The 27,731-nt window shown below is 39.7% G+C and overlaps 1 protein-coding gene across 6 annotated transcripts in view; it reads left to right on the top strand.

Annotated features, from left to right (window-relative positions):
* Positions 1-299: 299 nt before the first annotated feature.
* The window catches only part of Ect2 (epithelial cell transforming 2), a 61,956-nt gene continuing 34,524 nt past the window's right edge, over positions 300-27,731 (top strand). The window contains exons 1-17 of one of the 6 annotated variants that reach the window (XM_087626143.1): positions 300-365; positions 5,424-5,575; positions 6,173-6,252; positions 6,358-6,450; positions 7,374-7,556; positions 7,969-8,058; positions 8,975-9,082; positions 12,768-12,841; positions 14,300-14,430; positions 14,793-14,908; positions 15,014-15,076; positions 15,707-15,929; positions 17,374-17,510; positions 22,142-22,261; positions 23,895-23,963; positions 25,765-25,875; positions 26,666-26,762. In XM_087626143.1, the coding sequence (XP_087482269.1) occupies positions 5,446-5,575; positions 6,173-6,252; positions 6,358-6,450; positions 7,374-7,556; positions 7,969-8,058; positions 8,975-9,082; positions 12,768-12,841; positions 14,300-14,430; positions 14,793-14,908; positions 15,014-15,076; positions 15,707-15,929; positions 17,374-17,510; positions 22,142-22,261; positions 23,895-23,963; positions 25,765-25,875; positions 26,666-26,762 (1,825 nt within the window). In that variant the 5' untranslated portion in view covers positions 300-365; positions 5,424-5,445. 6 annotated transcript variants of the gene reach the window in all.

Below are 27,731 nucleotides of genomic sequence, written 5' to 3'. Positions count from 1 at the left end.
CTCGGGAAACTGGCTGTTTACTGAGTAAACAAGCGGTCACCACAGAAACACCTGCTACGTCTAGAGGCGCTCCGAGGCCACGCCCCCCTCTCGCCCACATCCGGGCATTTCGCTGACGTCCACACGCTCCAGCCGTTTAGCTTATTTGAAACACACGCATAGCCAATCAGCCGGCGCCTCCTGGAGGCGGTCGTTGAGATTGACCAATAAGCAGTCCGCCAGAGACTCCAGCCTATCAAAAGGAGGTTGACAAAGCGCGCCAATCAGCATGGCTCTGAGAGAGAGCGTCTGGGTTTTTTGAATCGGAGGCGGTAGCCTCCTTCGAGCCATGGCGGCCCCAGTGAGGAGACTCAGTGTTTGAGAAGGTTAAGCGAGGACTGCGCCGCAGTGGTTCATTTTTCTTTTTTTAAAAATATCTGAACGTGGTGAGGACTGCGGGGTGAGTGGGGGACGGGAAGGGATTCGAGTGCCCGGAACTGCACCGGCCGTGGGGACCAAGGCCGGCGTCCCCGCCGCGGCGAGCCCCCACGGCTGCGTACCTGTCTGTACCGCTCCCTTTCATCCTCTTCCCTCACATCCGCCTCCTTTCCTGTCGTCTGTTCTGGCCCCGGTTTTTCCTTGCGGGAATCTGGGTTCTATTCTGCTTCTGTCAGGCGCCCCAGGGTGAAGGGCGCAGTTGGGACAGCGATTTTGGCTTCCTGCTTGCCCTTCCGCCCGCTCGCTGCAGCCCAGAGCTGCCCTGATTGTTTTGTGGTTTCCCTCTGGAATTCCTGCAGAATTCCGATTTTCGATTTTTTTAAAATATAAAACACAGGCCGCTCCGCCCCTTCCTGGCCACAGATGTGTGTGGTTAGTGGTTAACTTAGCGCCCTCAGAGTTAGACCCGGCTTGGAGTCTCTGTGTGAACAACTTTCTTAGCCACAAACTGGATATGGCAATGATATTTGTCTTTTAGGATGGCTGCAAAGGTTAAATAATGGTAAGGGGGAGATTTAAGATAGTGGCTGTAAAATAGTGAGCTTTAAGTAAATGAAATCGCTAATTAACACCATTATCAACGTATTCAAAACTATTGTAGTTTTGTCTCTTTACTCTGGATGACGTTTTTTATGGAAAAAAGTTTATTTAAAAGAAAAGCTAAAAATGACTTTATTTAAAAGAATCCATGTGTTGTGAGACAGGGTCTTAGGTATTCCAGAATAGGCTTGAATTGTGGAGCCAATGGTGACATAAAACTCCACCTGCCTCTACCTCCTCCCCGATGTACTTTCACCTTGCTTGGTTTTGAGGTGCCCGAGGATGACCTCATGCATGCTACGCTGAGGCACATTCCAAGACAAAGATGTGTTCTTTTTATGATCAGATTGTTGTGTTTATTTTTAAAAAGCCTCTAGAATGTGTGAAAAGGAAGAAACTGGTGCATTTCAGTTTGCAGTGATGTTGGGTGCTAGATGTATCATTAGTGTGCCCTGTAGCTCTTTTGCTGTATATTTTGAAAATAGATAATAATATGCATTTTCACTGTTTTGGTGCATAGTGAGAAAGGGTTTAGTTGTGTACTCCTGCCTGTTGTGTGGGTGCTGGAACTTTAGGCTTGTGCCACTAGGCAACACATTATCAGTCAACTGGCAATTTTAAAGAGGGTCATGTAAGCTGAAGTATTGTTGAAAGTGCATTGTAAAGCTCTGGCACGTAGTTTACACATAAGTATAGACTCTTATTTTGACTTTTTTTTGGTGGGGGGCGGTCTGGGAGATTGAACTCTGAATCTTTCCAGGCTTTACCACTAAACTCCACCTCCAGCCCTAGTCTATTTTAGTACATTTATACCCCTGTAATGCTTAGGTCAAGGTCATGCCCATATCACTGTAAGCATTTATCCTTTTACTGGAGATGTTCAAAGTCCTTTCTACTAACCTTTAAGTTAGGAATTGGAGTTTCTTAGGTGACGTTTTAGTCTAGATTAAGCAGTGTTCTACTGACCATTTCATTAATTATTTTTGGCTTTTTTGAGACGAAGTTTCATGTGACTCCTCCAGCTCCTGTGGTCCTTTTGATTTGTTAAAATCTCTGATCCTATCTTGGCTTTGTGAACATTTAATCCCAATTCTCAGGAGTGTTGGCACAGGAGGATTGACCATGAGTTTCCTAGCAGCTTGGAGTGCAGAATGAAATCAGGCCAGCAAGGATTTCGAGATCCTGTCTCAAAGGAACATGGGTCAATCAAATCAAATTCCCCTCCAGTCCTTAAAGCTGAGCAGCTCACCCTTTCTCCCTTTTTCCTTCTCCTCACCAGCCTCTTGTAAAATTAATTACTTAACTTTTTAAAAAAGATTTATTTACTTATTATATATAAGTACACTGTAGCTGTTTTCAGACACACCAGAAGAGGTCATTGGATTCCATTACAGATGGTTGTGAGCCACCATGTGGTTGTTGGGAATTGTACTGAGGACCTCTGGAAGTGCAGTCAGTGCTCTTAACTGCTGAGCGTCTCTCCAGCCCTTAATTAACTTTTAAAATTAATTTACATCTCAACCACAATATCCCTCCTTCCTCTTCTCCCAGGCCTTCTCCCACCCTATCCACTCCTCCCTTTCTCTTCTGAAAAGCGGAGGCCTCCCATGGATATCAACTGACCAAATCAAGTTGTAGCAAGACTAGACAACTAGAGGAAAGGTTCTCAAAGGCAGCAGCAGTCAGATAGCCCATGATTCCCCTATCCCCCTTTTTGAACCAGGGTCTTATTCTGAGTTTTGGGGTAAAAGGTGTGTACCGTACTGGACTCACTCTCTTATTCTGTAACACAGACTGGCCTCTAATTCACAGTAATCCTCTTGCCTTAAGGCCTTCTTAGATGATGTTTACTACCATGTTTAGCTTTTTCCTTTTTTTAAAAAAAAATTTTTTTTAAAGATGTGTTTATTTATAATACATTGTAGCTGTCTTCAAACCCACCAGAAGAGGGCATCAGATCTCATTACAGATGGTTGTGAGCCATCATGTGGGTGCTGGGATTTGAACTCAGGACCTCTGGAAGGACAGTCAGTGCTCTTAACCACTGAGCCATCTCTCCAGCCCTGGCTTTTTCCTTTTTTTCTTTTTCTTTTTAAAAATCGTATTTGTTTCCTTTAAAAAACATGCATATTATTTGTTTGGGCCGGGATGCGGTATAGCTCTGCCTATCCTGGAACTCACTGTATAGACTAGACTGACCTTGAATTCAGCTTCACTTGTTTCTGACTCCCAAGCACTGAGATTTAAAAGCATGTGCCACTCCACCTGGCTCTTAATTTTGTTTTTAAAAAGGGAGCACTTTTTTTTTTAATTTAAAATAAATAGTTCTTTCTCCCTCTACTCCCCTCTCCCTCCCTCCCCCCTCCCTGATGAAGCTTCCTGATGAAGGCTGAACAAGACAGTTATTTATGGGTATCTAGCAGAATGTTGATAGCAGAATGTTGATACAAGTCATTATGTTGTGACATTTAAGTGACTTAGAGCCTTGTTTTCTTTTTTTAATTTATTTATGTTACATATACTCTGTTGATCTCTTCATGCATACCAGCAGAGGGCACCAGATCCCACTATGGATGGTTGTAAGCCACCATGTGGTTGCTGGGATTTGAACTCAGGACCTCTGGAAGAGCAGTCAGTGCTCTGAACTACTGAGCCATTTCTCCAGCCCAGAGCCTTGTATTTTTTTTTTTTTTCTTTTTTTCGGAGCAGGGGACCGAACCCAGGGCCTTGTGCTTGCTAGGCAAGTGCTCTACCACTGAGCTAAATCCCCAACCCCCAGAGCCTTGTATTTTATACTAGAAGTAAGTTTTAGGAGAAGTATGAAAAAGGCTGTATGAAATTGGTCCTTGCTTCTGAAAAAGGACAACTATTAGAACTCTTCCTTAGAGACCTTTAGAGTGATTGCCATGGATAAAAAAACGAATTGTGAATAGCGTATGAGTAGTTATTTTGTCCTTCAAGATACCTATTGAGTTTCTATCACAACCTCTGCTTCCTTCACATGGAAACCGAGACTTAACTTACTATAGAGCTGAGCCAGGAAGCAGGTGTCTGATTTTATATACTGTGTATCTGCCTACCTTTAGTCACTACTCAGAAATGGAGAATTAAACACTTTACTGTTTCTCCAGAGCAGACAGTTTAAAATGTTTCTCTACTAAGAATCTGAGCAGTCTCTGATTATATGAATCTAAACTAGGGAAAAGTGGATCAGACACTGTCGAATAAAGTCAGATTAAGCTCTGAGGTAAAGGTGAGACTGTTGGTTATATTTGTTTGATTTTTTTAAGGTATTTACTCCCCAGTCCAGTTAGGTACAAAACCCAGGGCCTTCAGCATGCCAGGCAAGCACTTACCACTGAGTTACCACAAACTCAAGCTCCACACTTTAGACTTTGCTCCTTGCTTGCCTAACTTTCCAGGTCTGAGGTCCTAGAAGTCTAAAAGTTTTCTTTCACAGTCCAGATGTAAAATGGTACTAATGTTTGTCTTGTCAAGTTTGGAGATGTTTGGGAATTAATATAAAAATGCCAGTAATATGTAAGCTGTCCAATGACCCATGAAAGATTCTGAGAATCCACATAAGGGTTGGTTGAGTCAAGAGTGGTGATTGAAGTTGGCATGCCCTTAGAGCTGATCTCCATGGAATACATGCAGTTATAAAGAGCACTGCCATTTGGCCTTGAAAACTGTTCAGAGACTCATTGCTGGTGCATAGACAGAATTTGACACTTGAGTACCTTGATTTGAGACTGACAGGAGTTTTGAGTAGGGAGGATGAGGTGAACAGTAAAGCTGGGATTATTGGTAGGGAGATGTTGTGTAGACATTTTGTAGGAGAAATGGGTTGAAGATAGATGTAGAAGAAAGAGGTAAAAATATTTGCTGGAGTTTTCTGGGTTCTTTTTATGCACTTTCCTATTTTTCATTGTATTTCTATAAATGATGCCAGAGCAGTTTTATAGGAAAGAAAACTTAGGCTCATGGAGGTTTTGAGACAGGCTCTCTTGTACTACACATTTGCATTGAATTCGTGTTTCCAGGGATATCTTCCAACTCCTGATCTTTGTACCTCCACCTCCTGTGTGCTGAGATTGCAAGCATGACCTTCTACCTACCTTACCTCCTGGGCCCAGCTTACACATTTCTAGATCCCAAGTACAGTGGCTAAGTCAGTGGCTGGCAGTCTGTGGGTCTTCATCCCTTCGGTCATCCTGCATACCAGATATTTATAACATGATTCATAACGATAGCAAAGTTATGAAGTAGCAATGAAGTAAATTTACAGTTGGGGAGGAACTGTATTATAGGTTTGAAGCATTAGGAAGGTCAAAACTGTTCTAAAGCTTGTTGCTCAGTGACCCTGTTTGTCTCATGTATTCACATTTCAAGTTTTACTGTTGCAGCCTTCATAAAGTAGTTCAAACAATGGCGGACGACAGTGTGTTACCATCTCCTACTGAGATAACTAGCTTGGCAGACACTTCAGTTTTTGATTCTAAAGTTACAGAAACATCCAAGGAAAACTTGTGCATGGTGTCTACTTCAAATGTTGACGGTAAGCCTAGTACCAGCTTTTTTTTTTTTTTTTTTTTATGATGTGGACCTCAGACTAGTACCAGCTTTTAAAAACACATTTGTTAATTAAATCATAAAGTACTTACTACTGAGTTTTTTTGTATTAATTAGGGCTCTATGTCTATATTCTCTGTCCATTATTTGGTTAATGTTTCCCCACTTTGAAAAAGGAGTGTCTTAGTGTTGACACTGCTTTCTTTGTATTGAGGCAGTCTTGCTAGAACATTGTTAAGCTGGAGTTTATTCATGCTTAAGTGAGGAGCTGCTTGTGGTTTACTGCTTTGTAATGTTTTCTTCTAAAGTTCCATGTACTTTAAGGAGGGTCATGCTGCATAATGCTTCTTTAGAGAGCATTGTTTCTTTGGTGTTGTATGCCTTTTGCTATAATGTACATATTACTTTTTAAAAGTGATATATGGTCAAATATTTTTGTAGGAAATTCAGAATTAGGTTATTTCAACTTCTGGGAATATTCTGCTCTCCTCAGACATAGACTTTCTGACTAGAAAGAGGGCCTAGGGACTGATTGTGCTGTTGGTACCTTATAACCACATTGGGACATTTTGCCTGTTAATAGAAGAAATGCCTCAGGTGGAAGCAAGAGTGGTAGTGGTCCAGGAAGCTGGGAAACAAGAGGAGCTCCTAAAGGCCTTAAAGGTAAGGAGTTTAGGCTTGTAGTTCCTTTCTAAAGAGATTCTTCACCCAGCTTTGTAAATATTTTCCTACCTTTCTTAATCTTAAACTTAAGTCTCTTTTCTACAGACTGTTAAGATAATGGAAGTCCCTGTTATAAAGATAAAAGAAAGTTGTCCTGGGAAATCGGATGAAAAGTTAATAAAAAGTATTATTAATATGGTAGGTCAAGCATCTCATTGCATGTGGCATGCTTCACTTCCCTCGGTTGAATTACTTCACTCTGGTGACTGGAATCAGGCACGAAGTGTATTGTGCACTCTGAATTAGGAATGTTGGAAGTAACTTAATTTAGAATAAGTTGTTTTGAACCCCAAAATTATGACATCTATTAGAAATTCAAATTTTAGAGACTTTGTTATTTAAGAAAAGGATGTAGTGAGTACAAAGATCTGGTGGTTTTCTTACATGTACTTTTCCCCATTAGTTTTATATTTAGTTTACATTTTTGCTATTTTCTACTGTATAACAATAAGCAGTAGTTAGCAGAATAAAAATTGGTGGATATATACCTAATGCATGTATACATGCATTTACACTTTTTTAAAGGTGTGGTCTAGTGGCTCATGCCTTGTCACTCAGCAAGCTGAGGCCAGAAGGATTGCTGAGGGTTGAAGGCTGGTCTGGGCAATGCCAAAACTTTGCCTCAAAAAACAAACAAAAAGTACAAAGGCTGGCACGGTAGCTCAAGGGCAGGTAGAGTGCTTGCCGAGCATGCTTTGTGTTCTAGGTTCAATCCCCATTACCACCAAAATTAAAACTACAACACCAGAGAGGACATTACCTGGTTCTAGTACGTGGAACCTAGTATGCGTGCTAGTGAGGTGGCTTATAGACCACAGAGGCGTAGAGCCTATGTTTATGTCCTCACAGTAAGGTCTAGGTGTGTATGAGGATATGTGACGTATAAAGTAGAGAAATATGGTTCTACACTGTTATGTGTTGTGTTGGTAATTGTAGACCTGAACAGTTAAATTTTCTAAAAAAAGATGTCCAAAAATACAGGTGCAGTTTTAGGGAGTCAAATATTATTTTGTATAACCCATGAATTATTTTTATTTGTAATAACTATGAAAAAAATCCAGGAAATTAAAGTGCCCTGTGTAAAGATGGATTCAATGGAAGAATTTGGAAGTTTGGATTCCCCAGAATTTGAGAATATATTTGTAGTTACTGACTTCCAGACGTCTGTCTTCAATGACTTATACAAGGCTGATTGTAGGATTGTTGGACCACCAGTTATACTCAACTGTGCACAAATGGGAGAGGTAAGAAATACACGTTTATCAGCTCAAGAATACATCTTTATTAATGTATTCTTTGAAAATTTATAATTAGAAAATGCTGTTAATTGTTGAATGCGTGTGGCACTTTGAATAAGAATAATTCGTTGCTGGATATGGTGGCTCGTGCCATGAGACTTGCCTTCCAAGGTGTACACATAAACCTTTTTTCCACTTGAAACTGGTATCATATCTATTATCGTAAGATTTTAATTAGAATTTTAGCTTTTTTCTAACTCTGTGTGTGTGTGTGTGTGTGTGTGTGTGTGTACGTACGTACGTGTACACCTTGGATATTGAAAAGTTAATTGGCAAATAATGAAATCTTTAAGCTTCAGGAATATTTTCTAGTCCTAACTGAAAAGGAAGCTCACAGGTTTGCAATTGTGTCCTCTAGCCCTTGCCGTTCTCCTGCCGGCCGCTGTACTGCACGAGCATGCTGAATCTGGTGCTCTGCTTCACTGGATTCAGGAAGAAGGAGGAGCTCGTGAGTATGAGATGACTGTATGGACACTGTCCTAGTAGGACAGAGTAGAACTGCATTTTTTAAATTTATTTCTCCTTGGTGTCATGCCTGCATTTAAAGTCTTGAAGGAAAAATGCTATGACTATGAGATTCTAAGTTTTAAAGAAATTTGTAAGTTAAAAAAAAAAAAACCAGACTGTTTTGTAAGTGACAGTAGGCCTGTGAATTAATAACTATCAGAACTGTTTCATTCTCTTGCTAATTATTAGTTACATTGGTTGGGTTTTTTTTTTTTTGTTACAAAAAATGAATATTGGTTTACAAACTAAGCTTTAAAGTATTTTTACCATCATAAATAAATCATAGAACCTTTTTTTGGTTCATAATATGTCCTACGTTGGAACTAGTAAGTATTGCTATAATTTTGTGGGAAGAATATTGATGTTATATAGCCTGATATTGAAACTCAATATTTTGTGGCTGGAGAGATGGCTCAGTGGTTAAAAGCACTTGCTGGTCTTCAGAGGGCAAAACTTTGGTTCCCAGCACAGCAGCTGTGTCCATTCTCACAGCTGCCTGTAATACCAGCTCTGGGGACCTAATTGTGTGTGTGCATACCCACAGACACATAAATAAGGATAAACTGTAAAAAAAGAAATCGATATATTTGTTTGTGGGTATACAGCCTTGGCTTCAATTCCCAATATTGTTTAAAAAAAAAAAAGAAATAAAGTGAATAAATGAAAATAATAAGTCTGTGTTTGGGCAGTTATTAGAGTTGGTTGTCTATTAACTTAATTCTGTATTGTTTATAGATTTAACTGTAGCAATAATAAACTGTTTTAAAAGTTTTTTTTTAAGTTTTGTAGAGTTAAATGAGTTATTCGTATAAATGTTCAAATGAATTAAAATCAGTTTGTTTAATTTTTCTTTTGAGGTCAAATTGGTGACATTGGTTCATCATATGGGTGGAGTTATTCGAAAAGAATGCAATTCCAAAGTAACACATCTGGTGGCAAATTGTACGCAAGGAGAAAAGTTTAGGGTATGTAAACTTACTACTTTTGTTTTTTTCAGTATAGTATTGCTCTGTAATGTTTATTTTTCACATGGTCTTATACTATAGTCCAGAATAATCTAGAAATGATTGTGTAGGCCAGGCTAGCCTTGAGCTCATTAGTGTCTTGTTTCTGCTGCCCAGCTCCTTCATAGGCATGACTACCATGCCTGGCTTGGGGTTAATAATGTCACTCTTCTGTTCTACCATTTTTGAGGATCAGGTGGAGGTTTGCCTTTGGAATGTCAGTAAAGGCTCTGTGACATAGCTTAGCTTCAGAGTGCGTGTGCTTGGCACACATGGAGGATTCTCAGTCCATAGCACTGCCTGCCTGTCCTGATAGTGCAGAAGCATAATCCCAGCATGTAGAAAGCAGGGACAGGAGAAGCAGTTAATACTGTCTTTGCCTGCAGATGTTTGAGGTTAGCCTGTCTTATGTAAGTCCCCATCTCAAAAACAGAACCTGGAGTAAGACTGAAGTTAGGTGGTGTGATTGTGAGGGGTGGTTGGGAAGGTTGTATTGCTAGTAAAGGCTGTGTGACCAGCAGTGACAACTAGGTCAAGGACTGTGAGAATGGATATTTCACTGTTGGCTTTATAAAACATAGCCCTCTTATAAAACAAGCCTGTGTCTCAGAATGTGTAAACTATCTATATCTTTTCTTAAAAAGAATTTTTAAAGGAGACAATATTTTTCTCTCGAGAGGGTCTTTTTTTTTTGTTGTTTGTTTTTTGTTTGTGAAAGGGTCTCTATTTTTGTAACCCTGGCCAGTGGATAGGCCAGGGTGCCCTGAAACTCAGAGAGAGAGCCCTGCTGCTTCTCAAATGTGGGATCACAGGTGGCACTGCCATGCCCATCCATGTAGCCCAGTCTAGATGCAGACTCATGACCTCTTGCTCAGCTCCCAGTGCTGGGATGACTGCGGGGCCACTGTGTAAGCTGAAACTTACTAGGTAGCAGTCTATTGTGAGCTAGAGTTGAGTTGTGCATTTGATTTATTTTGTCTGTGTGTGTTTGCGTGTGCGTGTGTGCTTGTGCCGTGGCCCATATGTAGTCAGAAGACAACATGCAGGGACAGGCTTTCTCTACTCCATGGGCCCTGGCGACTGCATGGTGACTTCTTTTAAGTTTTTTTTTTTTTTTTTTTTTTTTTCGGAGCTGGGGACCGAACCCAGGGCCTTGCATTTACTAGGCAAGCGCTCTACCACTGAGCTAAATCCCCAACCGCATGGTGACTTCTTAACCACTGATTTATGTCACTTACCCTAGTTGAATTATCTTAACAGAAATTTCACATCCATTGTCACATTCTCAGTGTGTTTATGTAAGAAATTTCCCCTAATTTTTTTATGTGTGTGTGTGTGTATAATGTTGAACATTTGGAGACCAGAAGAAAACTCACAGAATTGTGATTCTCAACCTTCCTAATGATGTGACCTTTTTTTATAATATAGTTCCTCATCTTGTGGTGACTCCCAAACTATAAAATTATACTTCATAACTATAATTTTGTTACTGTTATGAATCGTAATATAAATATCGGATATGCACAATAGCTGATATGCAACCCCCAAAGTGGTTGTGACCCACAGGTTGAGAACATCATCAGTTAGATGTGATGTGTGTGTGTGTGTGTGTGCGTACCTAAGCCTGCCTGCCTGCCTGCCTGCCTGCCTGCCTGCCTGCCTGCCAGGATGGAAGCATCATAGCTACATTTGAAAATTAAATTCATTTACCTTATTCATTCCTGTGTACATAGGAAGTAATAGTGGTCAGTGTTACTAGTAGACTTTACAGTTGTTTACTATGGTAAATATCATTAAAAGCTACTGTTTCAGTCGTTCTATGTTCCCAGTTCGTTGCTATTATCACATCTACTTTATGGTGCAAGTGTTCTGACAGTCCTTCTTTTGAACCTTTTGTTTCAGTTCTTAAGGGCTACTCCTTATGCCCCAGATAAAACACTTGTTTTCTGTTTTGTTTTGTTCTTTTTTTTTTTTTTTTTTGGTTCTTTTTTTCGGAGCTGGGGACCGAACCCAGGGCCTTGCGCTTCCTAGGTAAGCGCTCTACCACTGAGCTAAATCCCCAGCCCCTTGTTTTCTGTTTTTATAAATGTCATACTAATAAGTAACTTAGAAATATCTTATTTGTCTTTACTTATATATTAAGTGTCAAACAGTCCAGTATTATCATAGTTATGACAACGTACCTCCACCCCAAATATACTTCTACATACAGTGTCAAAATCTTCTAGGTTCAAACACTTGTGTGGGTAAAGGGCATTCATTTGCAGGTCAGTTTTAGGTGTAAGTGGAAAGGAAGCTTTTCATTGTCCATTCTGTAAATACTCTAAGTAATAAGTGCATTACTGATAAAACCTAATATATATTATATTGCCCTTGTGTCAAGATTGGAATATCATAAAAACAAAAAATAAAAGGCATCATTCTACGTTAAGAAACACAGCAAGATTTTCTTGATAACTACAAGATTACACATAGTGTCTTCATATTTGCCTTAGTGGTATCAAGGTCAGAGACTGGTGCTAGCTACAGTGTCATGGCCATGCTTCTGCTCCTGCTCCTGCTCCACCCTAGTCTGAGAACTGCTGGTAGAGGTTATTGGTTCTCTTCACTTTAGACCTTCCCTGAAAACATACTCCTATCCTCTGATTTTAGTGACTTTAGCTCTTTGATTTCTCCTTTTGATTTCTGGTGGTTTTGCCCCAGAAGCTCCAGTAGACCTCTCAGGGTGGGAAGCACAGCCTATGCGTGGGAGGCCACAGCTTGCTTCCCTGCACAGAGGAGCTGGGAACTGAGGGTGGGAGTCCACGGTCCTGCCTTGAGGCTGGGGCCAGGGTTTCTTAGACTCCTGGACATCCAGATGCATCTGGAAGTTGAGGAGCAGCCTGTGGAGGCCGGGGCCCTGGGGAAGGGGAACTCCGGTTTAGCTCAGTGTCGGTGAGTCCTGGAGCACAGAGGAGCCTTCTGTGGAGAATTAGATGGTGAGGCTCTGTAGACAAAGGCTTTCTCCCATGTTCCCCATGGTCGTTCTTGATGAGAGATGCTTCCAAATTGTTTATCGATTGTTTATTGTGGAAAATGGAATACCACCTCCTCTGGGCGGACCAGAGATTAGATGCCCTTTGCAGGGAGGATTATCCGGGAAGGAAAGTTTATTGGCCTACTCTCAGGGTCCATGTAGATACCTCATTAGCATGAGAACTCTGTTCTGATGTATATAACCTCAGGTCAGGTTTCTGTGGACTGAGTGTGGTCATGTGACAGGGGCCTGGTCAGAAGCAGGTGAAGCTCCTACTGGCCTCTCAGATGTTTCCTCTCAGAGGCTCTGGGGCTTCCAATCTCAACCTTACCAGGTTTCCTGGCCCAGTCCACTGCCCCACAGTCATTACTTGTTTTCTTCTGTAATCCTGTTTCAGCCAGTACTTCCAATGCATGAACAGAACATAAGGAGAAATCAAAGAACTAATAATGATAGAAAATAGAATAAAAGAGTTAAGGTATCATGGAACTTATTTTAAAGTCACCATAACTTTAACAAAATATAATGTAAAATTCTGCTAGTAATTTTATACATAATTCTTTAGAAGCACTTCCCTGAATTCTACTTTTTAAGATGAAAACCCATTGTAATTGGCGTTAATATTCTTAGGTTGCTGTGAGCCTGGGGACTCCAATTATGAGGCCAGGATGGATTTATGAAGCATGGGAAAGACGCAATGAACAGTAAGTGCTTAGGAATCCATTGTTTACTGTGTGAATGCAACATGCTGTTTTCCTTTTTTAAAATACTTGGTGTGTGTGTGTGTGTGTGTGTGTGTGTGTGTGTGTGTGTGTGTGTGTGTGTGTACTTGAATGAATATTTTAGTACCAAATGTATCCAATGTCTGAGGAAGCCAGAAGGTGGAAGGCATCAAGTCCCCTGGAACTGGAGTCACCATGTGGGTGTTGGGAATCAAACCTGGGACCCTGGAATAGCAGCCAGGGGTTTTAACTACTGAGCCCAACATACTGTTTTTAGTTTTTAAAGTGTGGTTAGCATTTGTTTTAAAGATAAAGCTAACAAAACTAAATTTGTAAATAGTATTGAACAACTTAGGTAATAAGGTAGGTTATAAGACAAATAATTTATAATATATAATAATTAAATAAGACAGGTTTTGAAACAATTAAAATTTGGTATCATTGGGTTTTACTTTATAAAATCATTTCTCAGAAATAAAAACCTTGTGTGTGCATGATTGTCTATGTGGGCATGCATGCTGCAGCATGGATTTGGAGGTTAGAGGGTGACTGGACTGTATTCTCCATTTACTGTATATGCATTGTAGGATTTACCTTAGGTTGTATGGAATTGACAGCAAGTACCTTTACCTTCTAGATGCTTTGGTGGGTACTTGCTATCGAGCTTGATGACTGATGTTTGATTCCCAGGGCTCACACGAGGGGAGGTTAGACTTGTGGGCATTGTTCGCTGAATTCCATGTTTACACTGTAGCACCCATGTGCACACATACCAATACATTTTTCCAATATCATAAATGTTCTAAAATTTATTATATAAAAGCTTAATGTTTTCAGGTATTTGGATTATGTTTTTTTAATATTTATTTTATGTATATGAGTATACTGTCACCATTTTCAGACACACCAGAAGAGGGTGTCAGATCCTTTTATGGATGGCTGTGAGCCACTATGTGGTTGCTGGGAATTGAGCTCAGAACTTCTGGAAGAGCAGCCAGTGCTCTTAATCGCAGAGCCATCTCTCCAGCCCTCCATTATGTTTTTTCTACTTTATGTTTAGATACATTAAGCTGGTATTTAAAAGTTATTATCTTTTCTTGCTAACCTTCCAGTCACAGCGTTGTCTGCTGTGGTACTTCAGCATTATGTAAAATTTCATGAAATTGAAGAATGTCTGTACTACAGAATTTCAAAAGCCTAGCTAGGATTTGAATGATGTCAAGGTTGTTTGTGGTTGTTTTGTCAGATTCAATGACTCGCAGGCCTATACATGTTCATTTCAACTTCTACTAAGCAGCATCCCAGACGACACTCCTCTTTTATTAAACAAAACAAAGCAGACAACCAAAACCAACCTTAAGAATTACTGAGATTTCACAAACTAATTTGCCTAGCTGATGGGATTTAAGCTGGTTTTAGAAGTGCACATTTTGTTTTTAGGTGTTTCTGTGCAGCAGATGATGACTTTAGAAATGAATTTAAAGTTCCTCCATTCCAAGATTGCATTTTAAGTTTTCTGGGATTTTCAGATGAAGAGAAACACAGTATGGAAGAAATGACTGAAATGCAAGGTCAGGTAACATGATGATGCGGTGATTGATATTGAGCACCTCCTGAGCATATCTGGAGGGAGTTTCTAGACCCACCCTAAACGTGCGTGCTACCATTCTGTGCACACAAAGACGGAAGTGAGCTGAATGCCTGCATTTATTTCTCTGCTTATTGTGGTGTGACCAGAGTTACCTTGTGCTTTTCCTGCCGTGGGTTACCTGTCATCAGTGGACTGCACCCTGAACTGAGCAAAACAAACCCTTTAAGTCTTTGTTAGAAACAACTGATTCATATAACTAACCCCTTGATAATAAGTAGCTGCTTTAGAGATGGAGACTTGGAGAACAGCTATCTGACTGATGTGTGTTCCTGTTCTGTTTAGGAGGTACCTATTTACCAGTTGGGGATGAAAGGTGCACTCACCTTATTGTTGATGAGAACACAGTAAAGGAACTTCCATTTGAACCTTCCAAGAAACTTTTTGTGGTCAAGCAAGAGGCAAGTAACTCCAGAATGAAGAAAATTAGTTAGCTTTAACAATAGTTTGGCTTCTCTGCTAAGGTCAATTTAAAATCTTAATTAAAATATTTTTCTCTCTTTTAGTGGTTCTGGGGAAGCATTCAGATGGATGCCCGGGCTGGTGAAACTATGTATTTGTATGAAAAGGTAAGGTGTGGTTTTGCTCTTGGTTCTGTGAATTTGGGCAGAATTGATACTATCGTATCCAGAGCATTTAGAAAGCATGGAGTGATTAGTATTATCTAGGTGTTTAGAAGAAATAATTGAAAAAAAATATATATATTATTTATACAGATCTATATAGAGAGAGATATATTTAGATTCTTGATTTCAAGTTCTTTAATGTTTAAATGTGCTTTAGATGCAGTGAGAGAGCTCTTCAAACTCTTGTTTGAACTTGGGATGTTTTCCAGGAAATATTGAAGTCTTCAGTTCCCCACTGCTGTATTCTCCAGACACAAGGAAAAGAAGTGTGGCTCATCCTTTCTCAGTCCATGTTCTAGAAAGAGTAGCTAGAAAAAATACAAGCTGAAAGACAGTTATTCAGTGGAGAAGGCGCATGAACAAAAAGGGGTTAGGTTGCCACCTATGGTGCTGTCCTCACCACTTTTTTTTTTTTTAATGAAGCTTCTGAATTATCTAGAAGACCGTAAGATTGCAAGGATTAGTATAAGAACTCGGGGTTTTGCCAGCTGAGATGTAGAGATGTATTTTCCATGTTCCTGTTTCTTAGAACCGTCATAGTAAAATGAAACACTTTTGTGCTTTTGACTTCAGGCTAATACTCCTGAGCTCAAGAAATCCGTGTCTTTGCTGTCTCTGAGTACTCCAAACAGCAACCGCAAAAGACGGAGGTTGAAAGAAAGCCTGGCTCAGCTCTCCAGAGAGACCGACCTCTCTCCTTTCCCTCCGCGCAAGCGGCCCTCAGCAGAGCATTCCCTTTCTATCGGCTCGCTCCTGGATATCTCCAACACACCGGACTCCAGCATTCACTATGGAGGTAGTCATTCACGTTTCACTGATCTGAAGATGGCGCGTGCTGCCATGTCTAAGAATAGACCCCTGCTCCAGCGAGTGGGCGGGAAAGCTTTTCTCTAGTATCCCTGCTCTAGTTGGGGAACAGAACACTTGAAGCTGGCTGAGGTGATAGATAGACTCCTGTGATTCCAGGACTGGGAATGTGGAGACCAGAAGGGGAGTTTGAGGCCGTCTGGCCAATAGTAGGAGAGTCAGCCTCAAAACAAAGCCAAAGCAATAGAAACCCAGAGAAGAAAAACAAATCCTGCAAAACAGTCAACTGTGCACAGAAATGCTTTTGTTGGGTGATTGTTTACTGTGTGCTTTTGTGTGTTTGTAAAATGCGGTGTCTGTCTTACAGGCCACTGAACTTCAGAGCACGGGAGTTAGGATTTGTTCAGGGCAATGGCTAAAGAGTGACAGATACTTGTTTTTCTTTTTGAGACAAGGTCTCATGTAGCTGAGGTTGGTCTTAAACTGCTGATGACCCTGTTCCTCAAGTGCTGGGCTTATGGGAATGCACCCACACACTTGTGTTAGTTTTAATACTAAACAGTTAAAAGAAGTCCTGGAGAAAGTGAGAGAATGAGTAGGTAGAGAAGTCAGGAAGGTGATGTCACTTGGTGTTTGAATAGAAAGAGACTATTCAATTATGATTACCAGCATTTCTTTCATTTGTAAATATATAAATAGTATTTTCTAGATTTAAGATACAGAAAATAAAGGACTCTGACTTCATAGTGTTCTGTACTAATTGTCACACCTGCTAGGGAGGTGCCCTTACTCTACATTATCAGCTTGTGCTTTCAGTTGGGAAGGGAAATATCACTGTGTGGCCAGGGTGTCCTTGAACTCATGGCTTCCCTTCAGCATCCTGAATAATGAGATTATAGATGTGCACTGCCATAGCTACTTTGGAGACATCCTTAAATAGCCATGTAACAGTTATAACAAACTGTTATAACGTTAATAGCATGAAGCACTCTGTAGTAGTTTAGATTTTTCTAATTGTCATAATTGTGCCCTGATTTATAATCCTTCTCTCACCTGAACAACAACAGGAAACTCTTAAGTATTTTAGTTTAGGATCTAATCTGTGTCCCTGTTTTCACCACTTAGTTTCTTCTCATTGAGGGGACTTCCTCAATGTAATGGCCTGGGTAAATCTGGAGAGTACAGGCCATTTACTAGTAAAATGTCTGCAAGCTGTTTAATTGGTTTGGGGTTGAAACTAAACCTTCACATGTGCCAGGTCAGTGGACTCCCATTACTCCGCGCTCTGAATCCATGACCTTTTTGGTCATTGCATTTTTCTGTCCTTATCCCAAGAAGAAGTTTTACTTTAAAAGAAATCTCTTTGGTGGTGCCTTATAATGTCTGTATAATGTTTAGATCTGCCTTCCAATTGAACCTTTCCTCTTTTCCAGAAACACCGAAGTCTTGTGCTAAGTCTTCCAGGAGTTCAACTCCAGTTCCTCCAAAGCAGTCGGCCAGGTGGCAGGTGGCAAAAGAGCTCTACCAGACTGAGAGCAACTATGTCAATATACTGGCCACCATCATTCAAGTGCGTATGCGTGGCTGGAGAGTGATTCCTGTTGTTTCAAACGCTCTCCCTCCTGGTCTTCCTTTCTATGACTTTGTGTTTTGTTCTTTTAAAGAATATTGGGTTTATTTTTGGGTGGTAGTGGTGGATATGGGTTGATATAAATCTTGCTATTATTTCTGGCTGTGCTGGTCCTTAACGCATAGTGTAGTCTGGCCTCAGACTAAACTGATTTTCTTCCTCTGCCTCCTGAGTACTCCATAGATGTGTGTACCATCGCCACAGGAGGATGACCTAAAAGACCAAACCAAGTAGGATTGCATTAATGTTTTGTTTTGTTTTTTTGTTTTTTTTGTTTTTTTTTTTTTTTGAAATAATAGTTCTTAACTGCAGTGTTTATTGAGAGGAGTGCCAGTCAGGAGCTGCCATGCACTTGGTCTCTAGAAGTCCTTTTTCTGTAACATGGACTTTGTGTAACCTTGTGGCTCTGGTAGGGTCTTTTGTTAGTTACTACCAGGCACTTGTGCCTAAAGATTCTTGTAGAGGTGAGTGTCATACACTGAAGAAGAGGGCATCAGATCCCACTACAGATGGTTGTGAGCCACCATGTGGTTGCTAAGAATTGAACTCAGGACCTCTGGAAGAGCAGTCAGTGCTCTTAACCACTGAGCTGTGTCTCTAGCCTGACTTCTACATTGTTAAGATACTGCTTTATAAGCATAAACACCGAAGTCTTGTGCTAAGTCTTCCAGGAGTTCAACGCCAGTTCCTCCAAAGCAGTCGGCCAGGTGGCCCATGGCGAAAGAGCTCTACCAGACTGAGCAACTATGTCAATATACCGGCGACCATCTTTCAGTTTGTCTTTTCTAAAACACAATTCACACCTTGACCCCAATTTTTGTAATCAGTGTGAACTTTATCTACTAAGCCACAACTGGTCATAGTAGTCCATACCTGAAATCCCAATACTCGGTAGGTTAAGGTAGGAGGAACACGAATTCTAGGCAAGGCTGGACTACTGAAATAAGAACTTCTCCTCCTCAAAAGAGAGAAGCAGATTTTGGGTATTTGTCTGATCTAGGTGGATAAATTATAATTAAGTTATTTTGAAATCCCCCCCCCCCCAAAAAAAAAAAAAAAGAAACAGAAGTCCTAAAAGCTATCTTAGCCTGGGATTTGCTCACGCCCAGCTGTAGTCTAACACAGGCAGCACTGTGTTCAGTCCATAATTAACACCCTGGCTATAGGAGGAAGGAAAGAAAGAAGTGTCATAAATAGAGGACACCATCCTTTAGAACCTTTTCTGAGTGTATGTAAGCAACATGGCATGAAACGTGCCTCTAACCTAATAATTTCACATGTGTAATTAAAAAGTGTCAGTCAACTGGGCCTGTTTATTCATGCGAGTAGGCCAGTTCCTTGGAGGCTACGGCAGTTGGATTGCTATGAGTGCAAGTGCACCAACAGAGGTCAGAAGAGAACTTTGAAGGGTTGGGCGTCTCCAACCTCCTTGTGAATTCTATAGGTGGAGGTTGTCAGGCTTGGTGGTTAAGCATCTCACCTGCTCAGCCATCTGACCGCTCTGAAACTTAGATGGACTCCCTCTGTCTTCTGTGCTGTTGTCATAGTCTATGTGTTAAGAACCGAACGAACAATTGATTTCTCTTACTGTTACTTGACTAGTACCTTTAAATATTTATTTGTTCTCAATGGGATTTTCATGACTGTAGTCTGCAGTCAGAACTGTTCTGTCCTCTCACATCTCCCTGGTTGTCTTTCTTAAGGGTATCACATAAGTGGAATCCTGGTGTGCACCCGCTGAGGCCTGGGTTCCTTCAGAATCCTCTAGAGTGTGCCTCTAGCTTCTTCCTCCTTCCCCTCCTTTCTCTTCCCTCTTCCCTTTTCTGACAGTTTGGCTATCTAGGCTGTTTGAGCTCCAGCATTTGATTCTTTTTAGCTTCTCTCTGCCCTTGCTGAAACACATGTTAGTGCACAGAGAGCTATCAGGGTTTTTAGGTTGTGGCATCTCCTTCCTGAGTTTTGAGAGTTCTTTGTATGGGATTTTGAGTTTTAGTCCTTTGTCAAGTATGTGATTTTTAAATTTTTTTATTTTTTATTTATTTATTTATTTTTTTGGTTCTTTTTTTCGGAGCTGGGGACCGAACCCAGGGCCTTGCACTTCCTAGGCAAGCGCTCTACCACTGAGCTAAATCCCCAACCCCTTAAATTTTTTTAAAATAGTATATAAATAAGAAAATTGCTAAATATCTCATTAGAAAAAATTTTATTTATTTATTTATTTATTTTTTGGTTCTTTTTTTCGGAGCTGGGGACCGAACCCAGGGCCTTGCGCTTCCTAGGTAAGCGCTCTACCACTGAGCTAAATCCCCAGCCCCTAGAAAAAATTTTAATTATTAAATGACTATTTTTTTGTTTTTATTCTAGTCCACAGTTTTGCGGTCATGTCTAAAGATTCTACTTAAAACTAAACCATGATATCTTTAGCAATTCATGAACTTAGATTTTATTTTCCTTTGAATTGTTTTGAGTTAATTTTTGCAGACAGGTTTCTATTCAGGCTGATGTCCATTTGTGGGTATAACAGATGATATCCTAATGCCACTTGCTGGAAGAGCATCTTTGAGTGGTTACAATTTTACTTAGCTCTGCTTGGGATTTTGGTTGGTTGGTTGTTTGGTTTTTCTTTTGGCTTTGTCAGACAGGATCTAATGTAACCCAGGCTGGCCTCAGTGTTGGTATACAATGCTGGATGACCTTGAACTCCAGCTCTTCCTGCTTCCTTCCTGTATGTTGGCATTGTTAATGTGGTTTTCTATTTATATAAATTACACCAGTTTCCATTGCTTGGATTTAGTTATACTGTACCATACCAGCTTGAATATTGTTGTTTTTTATTATGAAATAATTGTGTATTTTTTCAGATATTTGTAGAATCAGACTTTCTCTATATAAAGTCCTAGAATTTTGATTGGTTTGTCTTGGAACAGCTAGATCAACTATTAAGATAATTTCATTCTTCTGTGTTGAGTGTTTCCATCTGTGACTGTGTGACTTAATTTATGTGCCTTTATTTCACCTGTCAGCTCTGGTTTTGAGCATATGCATCTTATACTCAATGTTTATTGAAGTTTTTTTTTAAACTTTTGGGACAAGGTCTCACTATGTAGCACTGGCAGTCCTGGAACTTGCTATGCAGACCAGGATGGCCTTGCTATCCCAGAATCCACTTACCTCTGCCTCCCAAGTGCTGGGATTAAAGTTGTACTCGATCACCAAAGCCTAAGTTTTGTTTTAAACTTATTTCTGGGTCATGTGACTAAGATGTGCATGCCTTTTGTGTTTATGTGTGTGCTGCCCTTTTATCCTGTGACCTTGCTGCGTGGCCTACATATTTGCTATGAGATTTTTTTCCCCCTTTCCTTTTCTTCTTTTATGATTGCTAAGCAGGACCAGTGAGATGGCTCAGTGTGGGTAAAAGCACTTGCCTCAAACACCCTTAATGATTGAGTTTGATCCCAGCATTCCATGATAGAAGGAGAAAATAGACTTCTGAAAGTTGTTCTCTGACCTCCATATGTGCATTTTGCATGTGCGCACCCATGTTTTCTCCCCCTTTCTCCTTTCCCTCTCTCCTCTCTTTCATACATAGCCATGTACAATAATAACAACAATGATGATGTCTATAGCAGTAAGTGGACAGAGTTCAGGTACCCTCATAAGATCAAGAAATCTAATTTCTTTGCTACTAAGTTTCTATGCCATCATTTCTAAAACATTTAGCATTTTATTATTTTGTACTAGAAAGAAAGCTTATTGCTTTCTTATTCTTCTGTGCAAATTCAATTAAAAAAAAAAAAACAACCCAAAACTCTTCTACTAATTCTAATTGTTTGGTTCCGCTTTTAAAAAAAGATATCTTGCTGGGGATTTAGCTCAATGGTAGAGCGCTTACCTAGGAAGCGTAAGGCCCTGGGTTCGGTCCCCAGCTCCGAAAAAAAGAACTAAAAAAAAAAAAACAAAAAAAACAAACAAACAAAAAAAAGATATCTTTTTATTTAATGTGTATTCAGTGTTTTGCACAGTGCCTGTGGAAACAAGAAGAGTTGGTTTATTGGATTCCCTGGGCCTGGAGTGAGACAAGGTTGTAAACCATCATGTGGGGGCTGGGAACAGAATCTGGGCCCCCTGGAAGAGCAGCCAGTGCCCTTACCCACCTTCTTCCAACTCCCCCCAACCTTGTATGTGCGTACACACAAAGTATATCAATATATGAACCAACAAGAAAATGTTATAAGGGGCTGGAGAGATGGCTCAGTGGTTAAGAGCACTGACTGCTCTTCCAGAGGTCCTGAGTTCAATTCCCAGCAGCCACATGGTGGCTCACAACCATCTGTAATGAGATCCCATGCCCTCCTCTGGTGTGTCTGAGGACAGCGACAGTGTACTCATATACATTAAATAAATAAATTTAAAAAAAAAAAGAAAAAGAAAATGTTATAAGAAAAGATTGTCAAATTTAGGAAGCTACTTTCGTTGACTTTTTCTGATGTTGGCATCACTGTTTATCATAGTTGTTTATATTTTTAGCCTTTTTTCTCACAGTTTGCTTAATCTGGATTTCCCCCATTTAGTTATTTCAGGTACCCTTAGAAGAAGAAGGACAACGGGGTGGGCCTATTCTTGCACCCGAGGAAATCAAGACTATTTTTGGGAGCATCCCAGACATCTTTGACGTACATATGAAGATAAAGGTAAATTTGCATTAAAGGCCAATAACATTCTTTTTGCAGGTTGTGTATATTTATTGTACCATTTCAGGCATTTCAACCTAGCTAAGTAGATCAGTATTGTATGTAAAACGTATATCTTACAATGTATCCTGCCTTTGCGCTCAGTGGTGGTCCTCCTTGCTGAGTAGGCTTAAATATGGTAAATATCGTCATAAAAAAATCTGGCACTGTATGTGTATGAATATGGCTTACATCTTTGTATGCACACCACATGAGTGCTTGGTACCCGTAGAGGGCAGAGGTTGGCATTGCATCCTTTATAATTGGAATTAACAATTGTGGGTGCTGGAAATTGCACTTGGGGTCTCTGAATGAACTGAAGTGCTCTTGATCCCTGAGCCGTTTCTTTAGCCCATTCAAGTTTTTGTGAATATTTTGTGTTTTGGGATGACTGAGGAATTCTGTGAACTAGGGACTAGCAAATTATGGTTTGTAGGCTGCATCTAGCTGTCTCAGTGAAGTCTGATAGCAGAGCCCATGCCTGTCAGACTTTCCTTTTCTCATACATTCTGTTTTGATCACATTCTTTCCCCTTCCTCCATCTCCCAGAGGGTTCCTCACCTCCCCATCACCCAACTTCATGTTCCTTGTCTCTTTAAAAAAAAAAATAACAAGCCAAGTAAAAACAAAAGACAGACAAAAAAATCAACAAGACAAGAAATATACCAAAGCAAGACAAAAGAGCCCAGAAAAAAGAAAAAAAACATGGATCTCATTTTGGGTTGACCATTTGGGTTCTGGAGTGTGGTTGCTAAATAAACCCAGTGACACTCCATTGCAGAAAACCAATTCTCTGTTTCCCAGGAGTATGTTCCTAATAACTTGTTTGTTAGGGTAGGATTTACTTAAGTCTCTTTCCCCTTCTCAGTGCTTGGGCTCTGTCTGGCTTAGACATGTACAGTATTGTGTACTCTGCCACAGTCTCTGAGCTTATATGTTCTCAGTTTGATGGTGTCTGCAATTCTATGTGTATTCTTTTGGCTCATCTAAGATGGCTCTTACAGTATTTCTGCCTTCTTTTCCACATAGATCTCTGAGCCCTGAGGGGTGGCAGGTTTGGAAGGCATCCCATTTAGGACTTAGGGTTCCAGTCTCTCCTCTCTCCATTTGATACTTTGTATGGTTGTTTCTGTTCTGTAGACTTGAATACTAATGACAGACGACATATGGCTTTGGAAGATTTACCATCTGTTCCTTTTAGTAAAATTTGCTTGACCCTACTGCAGGTTATAATTTTTAATGACTTGTGTTAAATTAGTTGCTACAGCAGCAGGATTAAAAGTAGCCTTTTCATAATTAATAAGGCCAATCAACGTTTATAGCTGGTAAGATAAAACATCGATCTATCATTCATATTGGGAAATTAAGATTGGTCTGTCTTGACAGTGCTATTTATATTTTCTTCCTTAATCCAAACGCTGTTGTCTTGAAAGATAAAAATTTAATTCTTTGTTGTGATAAGAAGTTCACACATAACATTATGGTACTGCATAAGGTGAATTTTTTCCCAGCAGAAGATGTCATAAGTGTTGTTAGATGTGTAAGGAGCTATTGGGTTTAAATGTTTGATTTTTTTTTTTTTTTCCTTTTTCAGGATGATCTTGAAGACCTTATTGCTAACTGGGATGAGAGCAGAAGTATTGGTGACATCTTTCTTAAATATGTAAGTGTTTGTTTTAGAGTTCACATTTAAGTGGTATCTCATTAAGGACTGACAGGGAAGGAAAAGGGAAAATGCTGTTTCCCATGATCATCAAATCTGCTAGGATTGCGCTCAACTTTTCAAACATGCTTCTAATATCCCCAGCTTAGCACAAGATCATCTTCAGAACACAGTTGCATAGTGACATTTGCGTAAAGTTATCTGCCATCCTAAATGGTTTCTCATATATATAATCATATAAACATTATAATTTTAAAACCTGTATATATTTATATATACACATTTATGTGTTTGTAATTCCTAACAAAAGCCTACAGAGTCCATGGTGCTTACATTTAGTAAATAAATCACTCTGTGCTAGGTTGTGTGACCTATATCTGTAATACTTGGAGGCTGAGGCAGGAGAATTACTAAGAGTTTGAAGCTAGCCTGAACTTAAAGTGAGACCCTGTCTCAAAACAAAACAAAAGACACAAAAGCCCCAGAGAATACTTTGGTTTTCACGAGGTGGTGTGCTGACAAACCGTTTTTGTCGGAATGCTGTGGGGTCATGATTATGCATGCGAGCGCACAAGGTTCTTTCTGCAGCAGTGCTTTTGTTTCTGAAGCCTCTTCCTCGTTTTTATGTGTTTGTTCAGGTTGTCGGAGGACTGAAAACAGACATTTGTTTATTTGATGACTAGTAAGATGTTTAATTAGCCAAGACATTTTAAAAATTTATTTAAGTAGTTTATGCATATGAGTTCTCTTTGCATGTGTGCTTGCATGACAGGAGAGGGCATCAGATCCCATTACAGATGGCTGAGCCAAGAACAGCCAGTGCTCTTAACTGCCAAGCCGTCTCTCCAACCCTAGCCAAGCAATTTTCCTTATGTTTTGTTTGTAAAGATTGTATATTTTGATGATATTAATGGTATTTTTGTGTGTGTCGGGGTATGTGGACGTCAGTGCAGGCAGGTTCCTGCAGAGGCCAGAAGGCACACTAGACTTCTGGGATTGGAGTGCTAGGAACACTCCCTGCTTCGTGTGGGCACTGGGTACTGAATTTGCACCTGTCCCAAGAGCAATACATTCTCTGAAAGCTATGCCATTCTTCAGACCAGATTTTTCCCTTCTTAAGTTTCATGTTTTGGGTAATAAGATTGGTATTTAGTAGTGGTTTGGATTCTTCAACAAACAATAACATGTAATTTTTTACTCCCTGTAGACCAGCTTTAATTTGATTTTACGTTATTCTGAAAACAGGTTTTGAATGCAAAGTTCATATATATCTGTCATCATGCCTAGATTATATGGTGCTGGGGAGAAAACTCCAAGTTTTGTGTATATACTAGGCAAATACTTTAACAACTGAGCCTCAAAGATTTGTCCTGTTTTAATGTATGTGTCAATTGTATGTGCATGCATATATGTCTCTATTTGCTGTTTGATGTCATAGGCTGTGGTTACGAGTTGATGCATAGGCTGTGGTTACGAGTTGATGGGGTTTGAATAGCAATGAAAACCAGATTTGGAGATGAACTCCTACTCTAATGCTGAAGGTGTCCTGGAGCTTGGTAGGCCAGTGTGCCCATTACTGGCAATCTTGGCAGTCTCTTGACCTCCTACATGCTGAGCCCTGTGTCATTGTGTTGAACACTAATTTATTTGTAAAGGAAAGTTTTCTATTAACAGAAATTGTGAGGAAAATTTAAACTGTTTTCTTTTGAATATAAATCTAGTTGTTATTGATGATTGTGTCACAAAGGTTATTGTCTGAGGTGACATTCATAACCAGCTGTTTTCCCTTTTTTGTTTCTAGTCCAAAGATTTGGTAAAAACCTATCCTCCATTTGTAAACTTCTTTGAAATGAGCAAGGAAATGATTATTAAATGTGAAAAACAGAAGCCCAGATTTCATGCTTTTCTCAAGGTAATATAAATTTTTATTATAAAAATTCTGAGAGTTACTTCTGAAATAATTTATTAAAATAATTTTTAAAAAAATATATAATGTTAGTAAAATTCTACACATAAGAACATCTTAATACTGACCTTAAAAAAAATGAGTTGTATCTGGGAGTGCTTATGATATTTAGACCTAGAAATTTGGAATTTTACATAGCAGAGGAGTGAATAGTGATGCTGTTGGATTTGTTTTGGCTTTTTCTGTGTCAATGGGGATTGAACCCAGGGTTGCATATGGTAGCCCATATGTGGAAATAATGTTGTCTGTGTCTAGTTCTCGAGGCACCTAGTGATGCTTCATGACACTGTTTTGAACTTAAGAAAGGCCTGTGCATGCAACTCTGTAGAGGATCACACCTTTTCTCAACAAGAGAAAATTTTAGGTCTTGGAAAATTACTGAGTTGTGATTTTTCTGAGAGCAGCTCCCGTCCTATATGAGTTCTTAATTCATTTGTTGATTTATTCATGTGTTATATGTGTGCATGTGTGCAAGTTTGTGTGTGTGTGTGCATGCCTGCCTGTGCTTGCACAGATGTGCTCATGCCAGTGCATGCATGTGCAGGCCACAAGTTCTTTACCTTTGACCCTGTAGATTCTGAGGCTTGGTGTGGTGAAGGTAAGTTCCTTACCTTCAGAGTCACTGCCAACTGCTGGCACTTATCTATTATTCTTGGCGGGGACATTTGCTATAGAATGTTTTGAAGTTTTACACAAAACTATTTTTGCTTGTAATAAATTAATTTCTTCCTTTTAGATAAATCAAGCTAAACCAGAGTGTGGACGGCAAAGCCTTGTGGAACTTCTCATTCGGCCAGTACAGCGGTTACCCAGTGTTGCCTTACTTTTAAACGGTACTTGTCTACCTCCTGGTTTGTTTGTCTGTTTTTTGTTTTGTTGTTTGCTTAATTTTGTTATCTTAGATATTTTTATTCAATAGTTTTTCCCCATTGAGAATGTGAGTCGTCTGTAGCCTAGCTGATCATGATCTTGTAGATCTGAAGATGACCAGATGATATCTGGTTTATATTAGTGTTGTAGTTCCAGCCCATAGCTTCATGCTGTCTACCAGAAAGAAGAGTCGATATCTTTATTTTCAAACTTTATTATGTCTTAGCACTCAAGTTTTCTTATACATACCAATTTTAAGATAATCTTGATAAACAGTCTCTAAAGTTATAAATACTCAGTTTTGCCTGGTACTCTTTGTAATAGCTGTGTCCTTCTACTTAGAAGTTCATTATATTTCCTGGTGTCTCTCTGTCTAAATGTATCTGTTTCAAGAAACAGACTTCCTACAGAGACCTCACAGGAGAGGACTCATACTCAAGTTTCTAGTCATGAAGTTTAGCTAAGTTTTTATATTTGAGTTTTATACTTAGCCTTCTTTAGAATCTTGGGATTGGCAGTGTGCAAGATCCCTAAGTTTGATCCTGACTGTCTCCAGAGTCAGGCATGGTACAGTCCTTTGTAGTTGCAGCACTGGCAAGTGGAGCCGAGGGTGACCCACCTACATAGAGAGTTTGAGGCCCTGTCTCAGGTTACTCTCAGGTTATCTAGTGTGCCTTTGCAATACTCCATTTGTTTAACACTTAAAACTGTATCCGTAGGATTTTCTATAACTGCTTTATGTTGAAATCTTCTGGCTAAAAAGTGTATGTTTGTCATTTATACTCAGTTGACCAAAGTATGAAATTCAGAAATCTAATTTATTGATTGATTAATATTTTTTCAAGAATATTTTGTATAACAAAAAAAACCAGGGCATTTCCTCTCACAGATTACCTTTCTAGTTGGAATTGCTTTAGGTTTCCCTGGTCTTT

Source organism: Rattus norvegicus, chromosome 2, assembly GCF_021556685.1.
Source record: "Rattus norvegicus strain SHRSP/BbbUtx chromosome 2, alternate assembly SHRSP_T2T, whole genome shotgun sequence".
In the NCBI taxonomy this organism is placed as follows: domain Eukaryota; kingdom Metazoa; phylum Chordata; class Mammalia; order Rodentia; family Muridae; genus Rattus; species Rattus norvegicus.
Note: the sequence above shows the minus strand (reverse complement) of the source record. Positions and strands in the feature narration are given on the sequence as shown.